The following is a 17,116-nucleotide window of genomic DNA, read 5'->3' on the forward strand; positions in this document are numbered from 1 at the left end:
TGCTCTCTTTCTCTAGCTTATCTTGGACTGTAAAATGAATATTTTATTAAAACATTAGTGAGAGCTGACTTAAACCACAGCAGACTGGTTTCTCAATCATTTTATTTGAAAGCCTTCTTCTTCAGATTTCACTCAGAAAGAAGCATAAAGGTAAGACCAAGTTTTTTTGGACACAGAACCATATACAAAGTATTGTACAGAATATGTTTGGAGCTTTTATTCAAAGCATCTTACATTGCCTTTTAACTAGTACCTTTGTAAAACTATGACATTCTATGAAGTACCATGTAAACACTATTAAATATGAATATTATAGTAATTCAGTGTGAAGGTATAATTCAAAGCACCTTGGTATTACACCATGCTTTACCATCACTGTAGGATGGTGCCACCACAGTTGCGTACCAAAATGGAGACTTTTGAAAACGAAGACGTAGCGTTAGCCCACATTTCGCTCTGCGTAGCTTTATCGAACGTGTAAACAATAACAGTTTGCAGCATTTTCAAAAGGAGTAGTGTAAACGATAGGCGTAACCGTAGCAAAAGTAATGCGTTTTAAAACGAAAACGCACTAGTGTAAACAAGGCCTAGTCTATCCCTATATAAACAAGGAAGCAGTCATTAGCAACTTTCAACTGGGTGTGTTCTGTACAAACACTATGCTGAATCTAAAAAATGTGACCATTCTGATAACGACATCACTAAAAGTCTGTTCAACGCCAGAACCTCTCATGTTTTTCTTGTAGTGCAGCTCTGCTAATGAGCTGCGTCTAAGCCTCTGCATCCTTTTAAAGGGATAGTTAGTTCAAATGTAAAACTTCTGTCATCATTTACTCATACTCATGTTGTCCAAAATTTGTATGACTTCTGTCTGAGCAACAAAAGCTCTGTTTTTGGATCATAATTTTATTTACAATAAATTATTACTATGCAGAATTTAAAAAAGCTAAGGCTCCTTCACTCTCAGAAATAAAGGTATAACAGCTGTCACCTCAGAAATAAAGGTACAACAGCTGTCACTCTGGGGCGGTACCTTTTTTAAAAGGTACACTTTTGTACCTATTTGGTTCTAATATGTACACTTTAAGTACTAATATTTACTTTTAAGGTACCAAAATGGACTCTTTAGGTACAAATATGTACCTTTTGAAAAGATACCGCCCCAGTGACAGCTGTTTAACCTTTATTTCTGAGAGTGTGACTACATTCCAAGATATCTGAACACATCTAGACCTTTATGAGGAATGAAGTGAAATTTAAGTTCACCATTTACTTTAATTGTATATGGAAAAGAGCAGCTTGGACATTCTGCTACATCTCCTTTTGAGTTCCACAGAAAAAAGAAAGTCACATGGGTTTGAAAATACATAAAGGTAATTAAGTTATAATATTGTTTTAAAGAAAATCCCATCCCCCTGACACACAAAAAAGCTGTGCTCTTACCATTCATGACTGCAGGTGGGATGTGAGGATCCTCTATTCAACTGTCTGGATAATACTCATCTGGAGAAACAGAGAGAAAAAGAGTGAGGAGGATTTTACATGCAGACAAGCGACAGAGGACACACTATGAAAGAAATTAAGCAAGAGAAAGACTGTGAACAAGTCAAAATGGGAAGAAGAGAACAAGTAGAGACTAATGAGAATGGAAAAGAGGGCTTTTAAAGATGGACAAAGGGAGATACAACTGAATATTTTGGCCATTTACACTCAATCATGTACACACACATATATGCAACAAGCCACGTCCCCTGTGTACCATCACGCACTCACACACAAACAGGATATTGATTGTGCCTGAGCGTTTTCACCTAATGCAAGGGACTGTTCGTCTCTGTCTTTGCTCTAAAGCTCTTTCTGGGAAACCAGCCCTGTGTCTCACAGATGAATCTGAGTCGGTGCTCCATGGACAGACTGAACAAACACAAGCTAAACACAAACCCTTTACAGCTGAGGAGGTCTGAGCCCATTTAAACAATTACTGGAAAAATCTAGAAGTCCAGTAAGGGTGTGAGTTACAGTGTGTACAGCTACATTCACACAGCAGCAGGTTGTCAGTCCTCAAAGTACTGTATAGTACTCTAAATACTGTATTGTCCTTTCCATACACAAATTGTGTTTTGTTTTGTTTTGTTTTATTTTTATGTGCTGCATGCATTTTCGGTCACAAATGTTAATGCTTTCAATGGAAAATGGCAAAATAGGTGTATTGCGTGGTCAAACACAAAAATATTCATAAATAAAATCCTGAACTAAAGCATTTTGACAGATCTGAGAGGATGGAAGTTGCAGTAGTGTCAAATGCCAAACAATTTAGAATATAGTCCTAACTATTTTTTTTTTTTTTTTTTTTTTTAGGCAAGATTTTAATGTTTATAAATACAGTAAAAGCTGTATATTTGAAAGCTGGAAAGCTGAAATATCATTACAATAAGTTTTCTATTTTAATATATGTTAAAATATCATTTATTTCAGTCACGGCAAAGCTGAATTTTCAGCAGCCATTGTCATACATGATCCTTCAGAAATATGCTGATTTTGTGCTCAAGAAACATTTCTTATTATTATCAATGTTGAAAACAGTTGTGCTACTTAATATTTTTTGTGTAAATAATGAAAGAATGACATTTCTGCCATATGCACATAAACTGACTGACAGTCATCACTGATAAAGCTACTACTAAATATTGTAGAAACTTAATTTTCTGTAAAGTTGCTTTGCAATGATTTGTATCATAAAAAGCGCTATACAAATAAACTTGAATTGAATTGAATTAAAGAATGATAGACAAGTTAATAAATCTTTTGCAATATAATAAAATGTATTTACTGTCACTCATGATCAATTTAATGCATCCTTGCTAAATAAATGTTTTCATTTATTTGAATTATTATTTTTTTTTAATTAACTGACCCCAAACAGTCAGTAACAATCTAATTTCATGATCTATATTGCATGTGCTGGAGATGAACTGTTTTCATTTTGCCTAAGCTGAACTGTAAACCTGTAGAACCTGGACAGACACAGATTCTATTAAACTGTCACCACAATGAGAGAAAGTTTCATGTGTACAAACACTAAAAAAAAAACGTTGGACGGTGTTTTTTAGTGAAGTGACATTGCAGGCTAATATACTTGTTTACAAGAGAAGCACAGCTTAGGGCAATGTGTTACACTACTTCAAACAAGAGTTTAACTTTTATATTAATATACAGTACTTGATAGTTTTTGAAAAAAAACAATCCATCAGTTACAGTAATTACTAACACTGACTGCATTTCTTTGTAGTATTCTCAAAGAAAAAAGATATTGAAGCAGTTCAATATCAGTCTGTCCTAACGGTTACTTTATAGCCATTTTCACAGTGTATCATTTGCTAAGTTCAAATTCCATAACTTATCATTTGCTTTTAAATAGAGTCATTGGAATTTTTTCAAAAATGGATTGGCAGTATTTCAGCTGAGCCACTGCTATGGGGGAGGCAGTAGTGGTGCAGCTCGGTTATTATCCACTCAAAAGTGATAATATTGTTATATAAATGTAATATAAAAATATTACATCTTTCAGTATCTGCTCCGTTATGCTAGAGTGCATTAGTGTACGTCTCTGCACTTTAGCTGTCAGCAAATTTTCCTGCAGTATTGGGAGTGTTTGAATCTACTTTTTTCAAGTACTAATTATCCTTGGCTGCCAGGGACTCAGTAGTGCCCAAACCCTCATTTGCTTTAATACGGTTATATATCAGTCTGCTACATCTAAGCCAGAAAATACCTGAATATTATTTGGTTGAGAATATGCTATGCACCAAAAATACTCACTTCTGATGTCCTACAGATTGCTGTATTATCAGTAAAGCTTAGTTTCTGATTCTTATTACTGAGTCATTAGGCCAATCATATGTCATAGTGCTTTTTTTGTTAATTTTGGTCTGCTTAGCACAACAATCTTAACTTACAATGCCACTAACAGCTTAGAAGATCCATACTTACAAAATAGCCCTGCATTATTGCATGTACAGTGTTGTGCTTTTATGGTTCCCAGGAGAATCCGAGCTCTGTAACAGCACTGACTGCTGGATTATCTATGCTTTTATGCGTAAATTACGCATTTTTTAGCACAGGATTTCACCATTTACACCGTATACAACTGTATAAGGTCCTTTATTACCTCTTTCACCAGCAGGTTGCAATCCAACAACAGCAAGTTACTTGAGTCAAAATTGTCAAACGATTCTGAATAACCTTAGAATAAATAATTGCAAAACAGCACAGTGCAAAGCGATGATGCATGTCTAGTCTGTTCTTACTAATTCTATTCCTTTTTCTGAGCTCTCCCACTCTCTTACTGTCTTATAAAAAAGTGGACCCGAGTTTGAGGTCCCTGCTGGAGTTCCCTTTTCTGAATCCTGTTTTTTCCCTCTCTCCTCTCCTATTACCTTGTGTCTAGACTTCTAATTTATAATGCGAATGAAGGAGAGAGGCATGTCATCAGTTTTGCATTAAGCAGTACCAAGGCTTATGTGGGCTTTAGAGCGATAATCCCTGTGATACGATTCCAATGAACAGCAACAGTATGATTCTTTTCTGCAGACTACAGAGGTAAACAGTATCATTACAGTGTTTACTGCAGGGATCAAATATAAAGGCCATCTGTTCATCTGTCGATTTTATGTCATGCTGTTGAATCAAAGGCTTATGTTTGACCTTAAAATCCATCCATCACATGTCCTATGACTGATCTTATTGCCTCATTATAAGACATTTCCCATAGCTCAAATGGAATGCTTTGAGGCATATCAAACTTACTTTTAAATCAAAGCAATAATAATAATAATAATTAATTTTGGTGTGGTGAAGATTCCTTCAGACTGCAGAAATGCTTTAAACCCCACTTTGTAGCGTCATCTTAATATGCACTGACAATCTAGCGATTGGCATTTGAGGCAGAAAGCAAGGAGAGATGGGAGGTAATGAGAATGTGAAGATGTGAACCAGGGTTTCTGGCCTCTTACTAATCTATTGTGGGCAAATACAGAGTCCATACAGATCAATAAATGGAGGGTAATAGACAGCTGGATAGTTTTAAAAGTGAAAGCTGAGCAGACAGGATCTGTGGTTGTGGACTGGGTTCTCCTACGTTCACAGACACTGAAACTCAAAACATCTTAGCCTGCTGTGATTGATTTCACAACAAAGAATACTCTTAATCTTTTACTTTTGACTTTCATAATAGGCTGTTCCAAAACAACTCTCTGAATATCAGATTTAAAAATATTAACAACATAAAAAATAATAAAAATTATATAATTATTACCCTTTATATTATAACTATTTATCGGTAATATAAGAAAAACTTACCTATAACAATTAGAGAGAGTATAAGAGAGGATATTTCAAATTTAATATGATGTTCAAAGCTAAAAAACTATTTAACTTTTGTCAAATATGTACAAAAAAGAAAGGAAAAAAAAACATCCATTGAAAGCACAAAACTAAAGGTAAAAAAAAAAAAAACATTTTATTCTCACACAGTCATGGAATTCTGAGCTCATTTTAATGCACACAGTCAACACCTGATAGTTGCATGTCATTACTAGTTGAACAAGGGGAATATTTTTAAAATCAGTTTTATAAAATCCCCCACATAATTTGCCACACAGACAAACAAATATCATCCACCATCCATTCAGACACATTGTTCACGATAACTCGAGTGTTTATGGGAATCAGGGAGGGAGTCATTTCTATTATTTAATTCAGAAATTTTGCTGCTTCACAGTGAGGATTTCTACAACAACTTGTGCTCTAGAAATGCTCGGGATGTGGATGAGAGATTCAGAGGTGTAATGGACCCAGAATGAATTGCTTATTAAAAACTGCTTTCTGAATTCCATTCTCAATTTCACTGTTCTCATGTAGACTAGATTGAAAATTAAATTGAGTCTCTCTGTCTAATGCTGCAGAGATGAGGAGAGAGAGAAGAGGAGAGGAGAAGAGAGGACTTTGTACATCAGTGATCTCATAGCACAGCCTGCAGATCCATGTTTATTAGAGCAATTCTAATATACCTCTTTTGCTTTTTCTGGCCACGTACACACTGCAGCTAAATACATTGTCACTCTTCTTCTGAGTGCCTAATCGCATTCTATAAGAGACAACCACATTCTATATCCGAATTCACTCAGGAATAAATCATATGTTAACACAGCTGTTAGTTTATTGCCTTGACAGTAGTTCATTTAAAAGGCCAGAATGTAATTTTGGGATTTTGGGAGTGACTCTTAAAGTGCCCCTATTATGCCTTTTCAACTATTACCTTTCATGCACTGTGTCATGTAGCTGTATGTGAATATAAACTATCTGCAAAGTTGTGAAGCCGACAGTGACACGATCCCTGATAGATAAAGTTATTATCTGTCAAAAAAAGAGTCGGCTCCCAAATTGCCGAAATGGAGTCATCAGGAATTTGAATCTTCTGTTACGGCTCTACGTCATGAAGTAACACATTTTCATAATGTCTGCGCACGTTTTAGGTTGCCAACTTGCCTGCCCACAAACACAGTAAAATTTCTATGTGGTTAACATCATTTCGAGAAAATGCTGTATCCTACGCTGTGAGAGTAAATTTGTTTGATCACATCTCATAATTACCACAAACTTGTCAAACATTGACACTTCCACTGAAGAATGTACTGTCCAGTCGTGTGTGAATACAGTCTCTTGTCCATCAACAACTCAAACGTTTCATTCTCAGACTACGGCTCAATTGGTAAGCAAATCCAGACAATCTTTTCTATGTATTGACAAGTCAGTCAATTGGCGTTTCGTTTCGACACGCGCGTACGCAGTAGACCAAATCCAGAGGACGGAACATTCTGACCAATCCCAGCAGTGAGGGCTCACGGAAAGGAGGGGTTTAGAAAGACTATTCTTTGAACGCTCTAGCCACAAGTCGCTATGATCATTTAGAAATGAGGTAAAAGTAATCTATTTTTGAGAAAACTAACATGTTTTTTTGTCCTTGCATGCATGTAAACCTGTTTTAGGAGGACGCATTTAAAACAAGGTTATTAGCAACCTTTTAAAATGGCATAATAGGGGCACTTTAAAATCTGTACGAAAAGAACCATAATTTCAGTGAATACCCACATCACAATCTACAGTATGTAATGTCCTTTCTAACTGGAATTAAAGTCAATGTTAGTCTCACAGTTTTTGTACAATAATTTAAGATGCAGGCAGCAGCAACATTTCTATTTACACCCACACAAATGTCTCCCAGAAACTCTGAGAAAACATTACATGAGATTCAAGCTTCACAGATACCCAAACAATGATCACTACAAACACAAACAGAGAGCACAAAGTTAGACAGAAAGAAACTGCTGCCTTCTCTGAATCAGTAATTCTCTTTATAACAACCATGATAGTAAAGACAAGGACAGGCAGCTGTATTCTTAAAGAAATGCATTGGTGTGCCCCCATTGGTACAAAAGTCATGGGATTTGGTCATGGCAACTTGATAAAATAACTTTTGGATGATACCCTAAATGTACAAAAACTGAAATATAATTCAATCATAAAACAATATATAGTAATTATTAATAAATAATATATAGGCTAGTTGTTAATTTAAAACCAAAAATATGCAATAGAAATAGGAAAAAACAATAAGTATATTCTTATATTAAGGCTGTCAACAATTATAAAAATGATACTTGCTCATATAAATTCACATACATACATGAATATTTAGCATATATAATGTTTACTTATGTGTATATTTCCTGTTTTCTCAACATTAAATGTCTTGGCCAATTCAGAGATGAAGCTACCTGCTCAGTTTTTTTTAAACCCACAGCATTGATAGTTTGTAAAGATGCTAAATTACATACATGCTAAATTAGATAGTGTATATAATGATTTAAAAGCAACATTTCTTGTTTGTTCTCAAAAGGAGTATTGAATTAGGTATTGATCTTACATGTGGGGTACTAGAAAGCCTCTTAATTGTCATTTGTTACCGAGAATGCTTCCTCATTTGTCTCAGCATGGGACAGTATCACTATAATGCATGCAGTGTGAATGTGTGTTTCTCGTATGTGTACGCCCAGATTTGGCGTTACAACTGCAAACAGAGTCTGAGGGCCTTCAAGCTATGGAGCTTGATATACAAAGCTATCCTTTACACACACACACTAACATGCCACCCCACCCAAAAAATCCTTCGGTCAAAACAGCCCCAAACCTCACATTCAGGAACACTCATGTGAGAAACAACAAGTAACGCTAAATCCCACCATGTGAAGTTCTCCTCAAAACACTTGCTCTCTCTTTCATTGTGCCAGAGGACTGTCTGTTCCATCATTATACTTCACTATATCTCACACAGTCTCATACAAATGTCCCCTGAACTGTTAGTGATGGACACCTGTGGCACTGGCAAATCAGGATTCAACATATCACTCTCCTCACACAGCACACGTCTGTTATGGAGTGTGCTTTGTGCAAAGAAGGGGAATAAGGACTCCTCTGTCCACACGGAAACAAGCTATGAAACTTATCCCAGCAGAGACCACACATAGCCATTCAGGAGAGTTGTACGAATGATGCTGCAGTTGTGCAAATGGGAGGCTATTATTCGGCCATTGGTTACCCTGCATGGTTTGTTTAACTGAAGCTCTGCTGGTTAATACTGCTTGATGACAACGTTTTACAATACTAATTTCAGCCAAAACGCATACACTTAACCATGAAATTTGAAAACACTGTGAGCTTTTACAAAAACTTTAAGATCTTGCTATTTGTAACATAAGGATGACACCAGTTGCCATGACTCATCAAAAACACCCAGCTCAAACAAATATTGTGGTATAAGTGTCCTTATTTGAACTTAATAAATTTTTTTTTTTATAAAACACTCACGTTTGAGATCTACTGTGTGTAATTCATGTTGTGTATAGACCAGTATATTACTAAATAAATAACAAGAATAATAATAATTAAAGCTTTAAAAAAAACTTATGTTAAAAATACCAGTAGGAACCACTAGCTCAAATTTGCAAACCAGGCTCACACTGGAAGAACGTTTCACAAAAATAATATTGTGTTGGTTTTTGCTCATTTCGTGACACTTTTTTAAGTTAAATGTCTAGTGACTGACACAAATAGCGTATTTTACCTGAAATTTGGCAGCATTTCATTACATTGGTTGTACATATTGATGCAGATCTGAAATGAAATGTCTGGTGAGTGCAGCTAAAAGGCATAATAAGGTTAATAATGTTTTTTAGCAAAAAAAAAAAAAAAAAATATCCCAAAAATATTGATAAAAATATCCCCCACATATAAAACTTGAGACAAAAATGAGTTGTTCAGTACAGAGTACTGTATTGAACATCTCCATTACATACATAAAAATAGCTGCCAAATATTGTGATCAAGATGGCCGGCAGATAGAATTAAAGGATTTGAAGGAATTAGGCTAAACATGGCAGTCGCAAGTCTCGGCTCCAAGTACATTTCTGCTACACTGTTATTATTAATAGTAATGCACCAATGAGAATTTTTCACAACCACAGACACCAAATAACTGTATACTTTCATCACCAACACATATCTAAAGTTGAGTTACACAAATAACGCTTGTACTTCAGTTCCATTTAGCATGTTTTTTCTCACAGCTCCCAGCTCACAGCATGTGTGTGTATGTATAAACAGTAGCACAGAAGGCGGGGGCCACGTTCTCTTGAAAGTGCATGTTCAAGGAACCACTTGTCTTCTCTACTGCACTTCTTTTTACTCAAGTCCGCCATCCAACATGCAAACCTTTTTTTAAGTTCAGAGACGACACATCCATCATTCTTATTCCATGCAGAATTCTCTTTTCTCTCCTTAACACCAGGTGCACAACAAGCTTAGAGAAACTTTTTTAAATTTGAAGGTGAACAAGAACAGTAGGTGAAGTTTTGTAACTGTTAACTCGGTAACTCCATTGATATTTCAACAGTACGAGATTGTGGTGCTCTGGATGGATGCAAGAGGAATATGACTCTCGCTGTTTTGATTATATTAAAAAAGGATTTTGAGGACACATAGTCACACACAAACCATGTCATTCCCTTTCCTTTATCCCTTTCTCTCCTCCCTTTATCTCATTGGGTAAACTCGCTCTCTCTCTCACACACACACACACACACACAGTACTACTATTTAGGGCAGCCAACATCCTCTAGTAAGTTATCCTCTCTGTGTGTGTGACATATAAGGCATGTTTCTGGGGCACTCCACCCTGTTCACACTGGAAGATTCGCACACACACACCAGTACTCACACAGAACATGGCTGGTTGGCATTCAAGAGTGAAAAATCTATTAAACGAGATATGAAACTCAAATAGAAAGCATGGCACGTCAACCATCCACACTTTATATCAAGCACTTTTAATTCAATCTGTCTTGCAAAATGACAATCTCTGCTGACATGATGTCAATTCATTTTATTCAGCAAATTCACAATATTTTAATTCATTTTCATTGGTGCACTCTAAGATATCCATACATACACATTACGTACACTTAATGTTTGGATTCAGTAAGTTTTTTAATGGTTTTAAAAGAAGTCTCTTATGGTTTCTGAAAGCTGCATTTATTTGATCGAAATACAGTAAACACAGTAATGCTGTGAAATAGTATTGCAATTTAAAATAACTGTGTTCTATTTGAATACATTTCAAAATGTAATTTATTCCTTTTATGCCAAAGCTGAATTTTCAACAGCCATTACTACCAGTCTTTGTGTCGCATGATCCTACAGAAATCCTTCTAATATCCTGATTTGGTGCTCATGAAAAATTTCTTATTATTATCAATTGCTGAAAACAGTTTATGCTGCTTAATATATTTTGTTTTGGGGAACCCAGGATATATTTTTATCAGGATTCTTCTCACTCACCCCAAACGATAGCATACAGCAATATGATGCAATCTTGTATACATGAACATAACTACTATTAATCTTGCAGGAAAATTTTGTCATCCGAACAGATGCTTTAAGGCCTTGCCTGCATATGCATGTGATGTCAGCACAATTCTGACTTGCAAAGGATTTACGTCTTCCAAGGACAATCACAATAAGGTATAAATTCTACTGACATTTACTCAAAGATTTTACACCTCAAAAATCTCAACAGAATCGAACCAAACATTAAACAACACAGCATTATTCCAGAACACTGATGCTTTTAAAACAAAATAACTGATTTCCCCCTACGATAATTACAAACAAATCAATGTCAGCAAACAAACAAAACAACATTATAATAAAATAAGCCATCTACCGTACCGATAAGAGAAAAGAAATGATGGTCAGCATATTTCCCCTGACCAGACTCAAGACTCATCCATTCATCACGCAGGTTATTTACAACTGCGACTGGCCCATGCCCCACATACTGAGAGGATGCAAGAGCCGAAACAGATTGTAGCCTCTGTGCTTTGATTAACAGCGGTAGCCTTGGAGGGAGAGAGTTATGAGAATATATGGCAGTTGGCACACACTACATAACCTACTTCTACAACAGTCTGTGAATCTAAAAAACTTCAAAGGAAATAGCCTGGGTCACACTTCACATTGCAGGGTAATCTTCTGAGTAAGTTCTGAGTAATACTAATGAATGACATGATGAAACCGGTGTTGGCTGGTATATGTATCTTTTCTGACTCCCAACTCGGTGTCACAAAGTTGTGTTGGCCCTCCTGATCCAGAATCAGTAAGACTTTACAAACAGGATCAATTCTGTTTACATTTCTTAAATATATTAACATTTAACATTAACAACATAAAAAATCTTTCTAAAGCATTTATAAAAATTAGTTAATGTTAATTTTAACATGTACTAATACATTATATAAATCAAAAGCTGTATATGTTAATATTATTTAAAGGACTTACATTAACAAATATTAATTAACACAAAATTAACTCTTTGCATTATATAATGTATTAACTAATGGGAATTCACTGGAAAGTGTTACTTTAAAAAAATCATTGGTATTATCATTAAAGGGTTGAGGTCAACAAATTTTTCTGTCAAAACAAAAATTAACTCTTTGCATTATAGCTTCAGGGCTGATTGGGGTATGCAGTATAATATAAGAATAGTTCATTCATAGCTATTCTTAACATTGTATGCTAAATGCATGCCTTCACATTACACACTCACCCCAATAAACATATATAAGGGCCAAATAATATAGATTATATATATATATATATATATATATATATATTATATATATATATATATATATATACATATAAGATATATATATATATATTTTTTTTTTTTTTTCAAGGGCTGACTGGGACCAAATGTATTATTTTAAGAATCAACTAGTCCTGAATATCTGGATGAGACAATAAACAAGAAAAAGCAAAAATAAGTTAAATAGATAAATAAATCTATCTACATAATACAATACTGCTATAAAACTGGCAAATTTAATAAATGTTAAAATAATTTTAATTTACTGTGAAAATTTCATTTCATCATTTAACATCGATGAAACATGAACTCTGCACTAAGCGTTGATTTAGTAGATAAAAATACATTTTCTATATTTATTGAGGCTGGATGATGAGGGTCGCTGTATGTACACAGGTATCCTGGAGGCAGGTGCACTAGTGGGACAGACAGGTGTGTTGCATCTCTGACGACACTTTCAGCGTCCCGCTGGGAAACACTTACAATGGTCCAGCTCTTATGTTTCATCTTAATTATAGAGCTTAAACGGGATTGAGTTGCTGTATAAGTTCACAACCTGCACAACAAGTTTGACCGTTAGTGATTGAAATCAATGACGGCGATTCCGCTCCTCTCGAGCACGTTACGGGTTTTGTTCCGAAACTGCGCTCTTTTCTCTCAGACAAAATGATTAAGCTTCTAAAAAAATGCTCATTAAACATAGAACATGTAGACTAAGATATTTGTAAATATTAACAATAGACTGAAACCTTATTTCAAGCATCACAAATAGAGTAACCTACAGGCAAAAGATAAAAGCTTACCGTGCATATCGCGAAAGAGAACGCCACAGTGTTATTGTAATTTCATAAAACCAGAGCCAGTGTAACCGGAAATATCCTCGGATAAGGGGCGATGTGTGGTTTTGGTATCCAGGTGAAGGCTCGGCTGTACCTGCTCACTGCAGATCGCTGACTGCGGCGTTGTTTCACTATGCACAAGCGATAGGGCTGCCGTCACTGGCGACAGCAGGATGGGCGGAGCTTCGCGCGGTCGCTCTCCGTAGCGCTCGCGCTGCACAGATGTGCACGAGGATTAGCGAGAGCGGCTCCAGATGAGCTCGGACGAAATACCATGTCACTAAAATAATGTGACAAGCTCACGCTGTGGATTATAAATATCGAGCAGAGCGTCTGAACTGAAATAGTACGCCTGGACATTAGAAGTCACTGAAATAAAAATCTGTGCACTCCTTTAAGTGGAGAATTGATGCTTGGTATATTGAGATGTAATTGAGCAGCTGTTTCAAAAGGTTGCGAATTTAGTATTAAAACACTCCAAACAAGCCTAAATTCCAGCTGGTGTCCAAGCCTGGGTTTATTTAGGCTTTGAGTTGAAAAGTACCCAGAACCACTCTAATGCCATCTCATGCTGATTTAAGTTGTTTTACTGTGATAATAAACTATTGGCTATTAAAAGTATATTAACTAGACTATTAAAGAGGAAATACATATTAAATGAATATGTATTTCCTCTTTAATAGTCTTTAATCTGTAGTACAAATTAACATCTGTTTATATAATCTCAGTTTCTCAAGTTAATCCATGTATTCCACTCTATGCAATCCATGTAGAAACTTCATCTTGAGAACAGTTTTGCTGTTAAAAACTGCCTCTTTCTTTTCATACACACAATTTAAAAGCTTGAAGTCATAAGATTTTTAAATGTTTCGAAATGAAAAAAAAAGTCTCTTATGCTCCCCAATGCTCCATATATTTTTTAAAATAAAAAAGTAACAGTAAAAACAGTAATATTAAGAAATAATATAACCGTTTCCTGTTTTAATGTATGTAATGATTTCTTTCTTGAATAGAAAGCTAAAAAAATGTATCCTTGCTGAATTAAAAGTATTAATCACACTCAAAAAAAAAAAATTACTAATCCCGGTAGTGTAATTTATTTTCAGACTGTGAACAACTGCAAAATTAGACTACATGAAACAACTTTAATCAATTTTATTTTTTTAAATACAGAAGATAGATACAGGATATTTTATTTACTATTCAGATAGCAATTTACATTTTTGAAGTGTTCTCTGCTGCCCTCTATTGCTCAGAGTGACTAATTGCAAGGCAGCAGGATCACTGCATTCACAATTGCATTTGCAGACACTAATGGCACAAATATAGGATGATAAAAAACTGCACAGAAATAATTGCATTTCTTTACATTTAAGATGGTTATTTGTAGATAACATCAGCAGTTGAGCTGGTGAGATGCACGTAAAATACACACTGTTGTATCAGATGTAGTCATCCGAATGTATCTCCAGAATCCATTTTGAGGCGAACCACATCAGCATGTCTCATCAAAGTCAGATCCTTTCAGCATCTTAAAAGCTGTCACCTTAGCCTCATGTCCATTCAAAGGGATTATCTCTGTCCAGGCCGGAAGTGGTTTGGACTGTTCACTTTCTGAGATTTTCCTGTACCTCCTTGAAGATCTGCTCCTCTAGGCTGGATGTGTCATACTCTTTCAGCATATCGTACGGCCTCCACGGTTCTGCCCATTTCTGAGCATGCTCCATCATCTCCGGGGTCAAACATAAATCAAAGCGGATACCCTTAATGTTAAACTTGGGACGCTCCCAACGTTTAGACCATGGCTTTGGCCTCATTTTTACTTTTAACTGCAGGAGAAAGAAAAAAAACAGACAGGAAAGTATTTAAATTTAGTGTCTGAACACAGCACGCATATTTTACCATTACAGGACGTTACAGATGAAAAATGTTTTACTGGAACATCTTACCGGATTGACCGGAACATCTCCTGTTATCTCATAATGGACAGGTTGCATGTCAAAGTCGAAGGTGCTGTACTCAGGTAGAGCGTCTCTCAAGTACATGAGATTGTCGTCCAGTCTCTTCTCCAGCTTCAACACTTCAATCTTGCGCATACGTGGACTGTACAACTCATAGCATATCTCCACACCTACAGTCAACGGAAACCTATTACCATAATTCATATCAAAATGGCAACAAAACTCAGATTTCACATACAGTAGATACTACAATTAAAGTGAAACCAGTATAAATCTGAACAGTAAGGGTTACAACTATTGTTCTTTTTTTGATTATCAATTAATCCTTCAACTGTTGCTTTGATTAATCAGATTAAAAGCCCTGACAGGTCAAGCCATGTGACATACAGGCTATATGGATATTTAAAGCACTGAACCTGCTCTTTCATTCAAAATAAGTTAGATAAAGTATTCTCATGTTTAGAACAGCTTGGGTCCTGCAGCTCACTTTGTGTCCTCCACTATATTTCATATGTGTTTTGTCCACATAAATGCATTATTCACTACTGTAAAGTGCCGGGAATGGCAGATTTTTTTTCTCACCAATCATTGTAAATCATTTTCATTTTTGTTAATATTTATTAGTGGTCACAGCACTACAGAAGAGATAATTAAACAAAACTAAAACAAAGTCAAAATAAATGTGACGTGATTTTATTTTATTTCTTTTTACCCTGGCCATCGACCACATTCCTAAGTTTGAAAGTAGCACCCAATCCTTTTCCAGAACGCTGAATGCAGATTCCAACGAAGCGATTCAAGTTCCCATTCACGTGAGGATCAGTCATGGTCACTGCTACAATACTGCCTACACGGAACAATAAAAATAATATTAAAGGAGGAACAGAGAGGGACATTATCCAATCACACATCACCATAAGATGGAGTCTTGCAGTGTGTTACATTCATCAGCATTTCTTACCAGCGTAAAACTCTGGGATGTTGAGAACTTTCCGTCTCTGTATCATGTCTTTCCGTTCTACTGAAAATTTCACAGTGTTTGTGCGCTGACGAGGAGGGATGAACTCTGGACTCAAAAACCTAATCAGACATTTATTTTGTAAAGCAACTGAATCATGAAACATGCTACTAATAAAAGTTTGACAATATAAATATTAAACAGCTGACAGTAATACATAGTGATGCAAACTTTTTGTCAAATTTAGCCATTTTGAACTGGAATCTTTTAAATGGTTCGTGAGCATCTAACTGCCTCTAAAAATAATTAAAAATATATATATATATGCCTTCACTTTTTCTGTTCTCTTATTTTCCTGCTAGCTTTTTACTATTTTGAATGATGACTGAAATCTTGCATCACGGGGACTTCTCGTGTTTATTGCCATCTTATGATACATCGCTTGTTGTATTCCTCAACTGTTGGGATAAAAAACGTCTGCCAAATGAATAAATTAATGTAATGTACAACAACATTTTCTAAGGAGCCTGTTATACCTCTAAACACAATCATATGCATTTATTCCACAACATACATACATACCGTCGCAGAGATGCTTCTTTCTGTGTTTTGTCTATGATAACTGGTTTGGATGGAGGGGTGAATTTTGGAGGTCCATCCGACGCTACGTTGTGCCTCAGTACAGACGTCGACAGAAGTCCTAGAAACAAAATACATATTGTTTATGTGTACAAATCATTTTAGGTATCGGTAATAGTTAACTTAGTCACTACATAAGGGCTGTAAACTTTATAAACTACCGCAGAGATATTCACTTGGGTAGGTGATGGTTTTAATGATCGTCTCATTAGTGCTCTTTTCTGTTTTTACCATCTATTATGGTGTTGGTAATGGGGAATATAAAACACAATAACATACGTTCATTCTGAGGAAAATTTCTTAAAATTCGTAGTAAGCCCAGCATTTGTCTCGTCCTCCTTGTGCACGCCGCCATGTTTGACCTCTGACAGAGGAGTGTGTGTACAAGAAACATTCTGATTGGCTGGCCAACCTCGATAACGATGTCTGTGACTGGCTGGATGATGTGAAAACT

The 17,116-nt window shown here is 35.7% G+C and overlaps 1 protein-coding gene and 1 pseudogene across 2 annotated transcripts; both read right to left on the reverse strand.

Annotated features, from left to right (window-relative positions):
- Positions 1-13,473, reverse strand: part of LOC109113808 — a 39,503-nt pseudogene extending 26,030 nt beyond the window's left edge.
- A 771-nt stretch (positions 13,474-14,244) lies between these two features.
- On the reverse strand, positions 14,245-17,097 carry LOC109048967 (39S ribosomal protein L19, mitochondrial-like). 2 transcript variants are annotated; one of them, XM_019066629.2, is made up of 6 exons: positions 16,942-17,097; positions 16,606-16,723; positions 16,027-16,145; positions 15,778-15,912; positions 15,054-15,235; positions 14,245-14,933 (listed from the first exon to the last, which is right to left on the reverse strand). In XM_019066629.2, the coding sequence occupies exons 1-6, from the start codon at positions 17,054-17,056 to the stop codon at positions 14,712-14,714; spliced, it is 891 nt and encodes a 296-aa protein (XP_018922174.2). In that variant the 5' UTR covers positions 17,057-17,097; the 3' UTR covers positions 14,245-14,711. The 2 variants fall into 2 exon arrangements, with proteins under 2 accessions (XP_018922174.2, XP_018922175.2); XM_019066630.2 differs by having other exon boundaries at positions 16,824-17,029.
- Positions 17,098-17,116: the final 19 nt, after the last annotated feature.

The sequence above is a fragment of the Cyprinus carpio genome, unplaced genomic scaffold (genome assembly GCF_018340385.1).
Source record: "Cyprinus carpio isolate SPL01 unplaced genomic scaffold, ASM1834038v1 S000006753, whole genome shotgun sequence".
In the NCBI taxonomy this organism is placed as follows: Eukaryota; Metazoa; Chordata; class Actinopteri; order Cypriniformes; family Cyprinidae; genus Cyprinus; species Cyprinus carpio.

Coding starts and splice junctions, on each gene's coding strand:
- LOC109048967 (XM_019066629.2), bottom strand. CDS start 17,056: ATGTTTCTTGTACACACACTCCTCTGTCAGAGGTCAAACATGGCGGCG. Junction 16,724..16,941: donor AAATTTTCCTCAGAATGAAC/GTATGTTATTGT, acceptor TTTTGTTTCTAG/GACTTCTGTCGACGTCTGTA. Junction 15,236..15,777: donor GAATGTGGTCGATGGCCAGG/GTAAAAAGAAAT, acceptor CGTTGACTGTAG/GTGTGGAGATATGCTATGAG.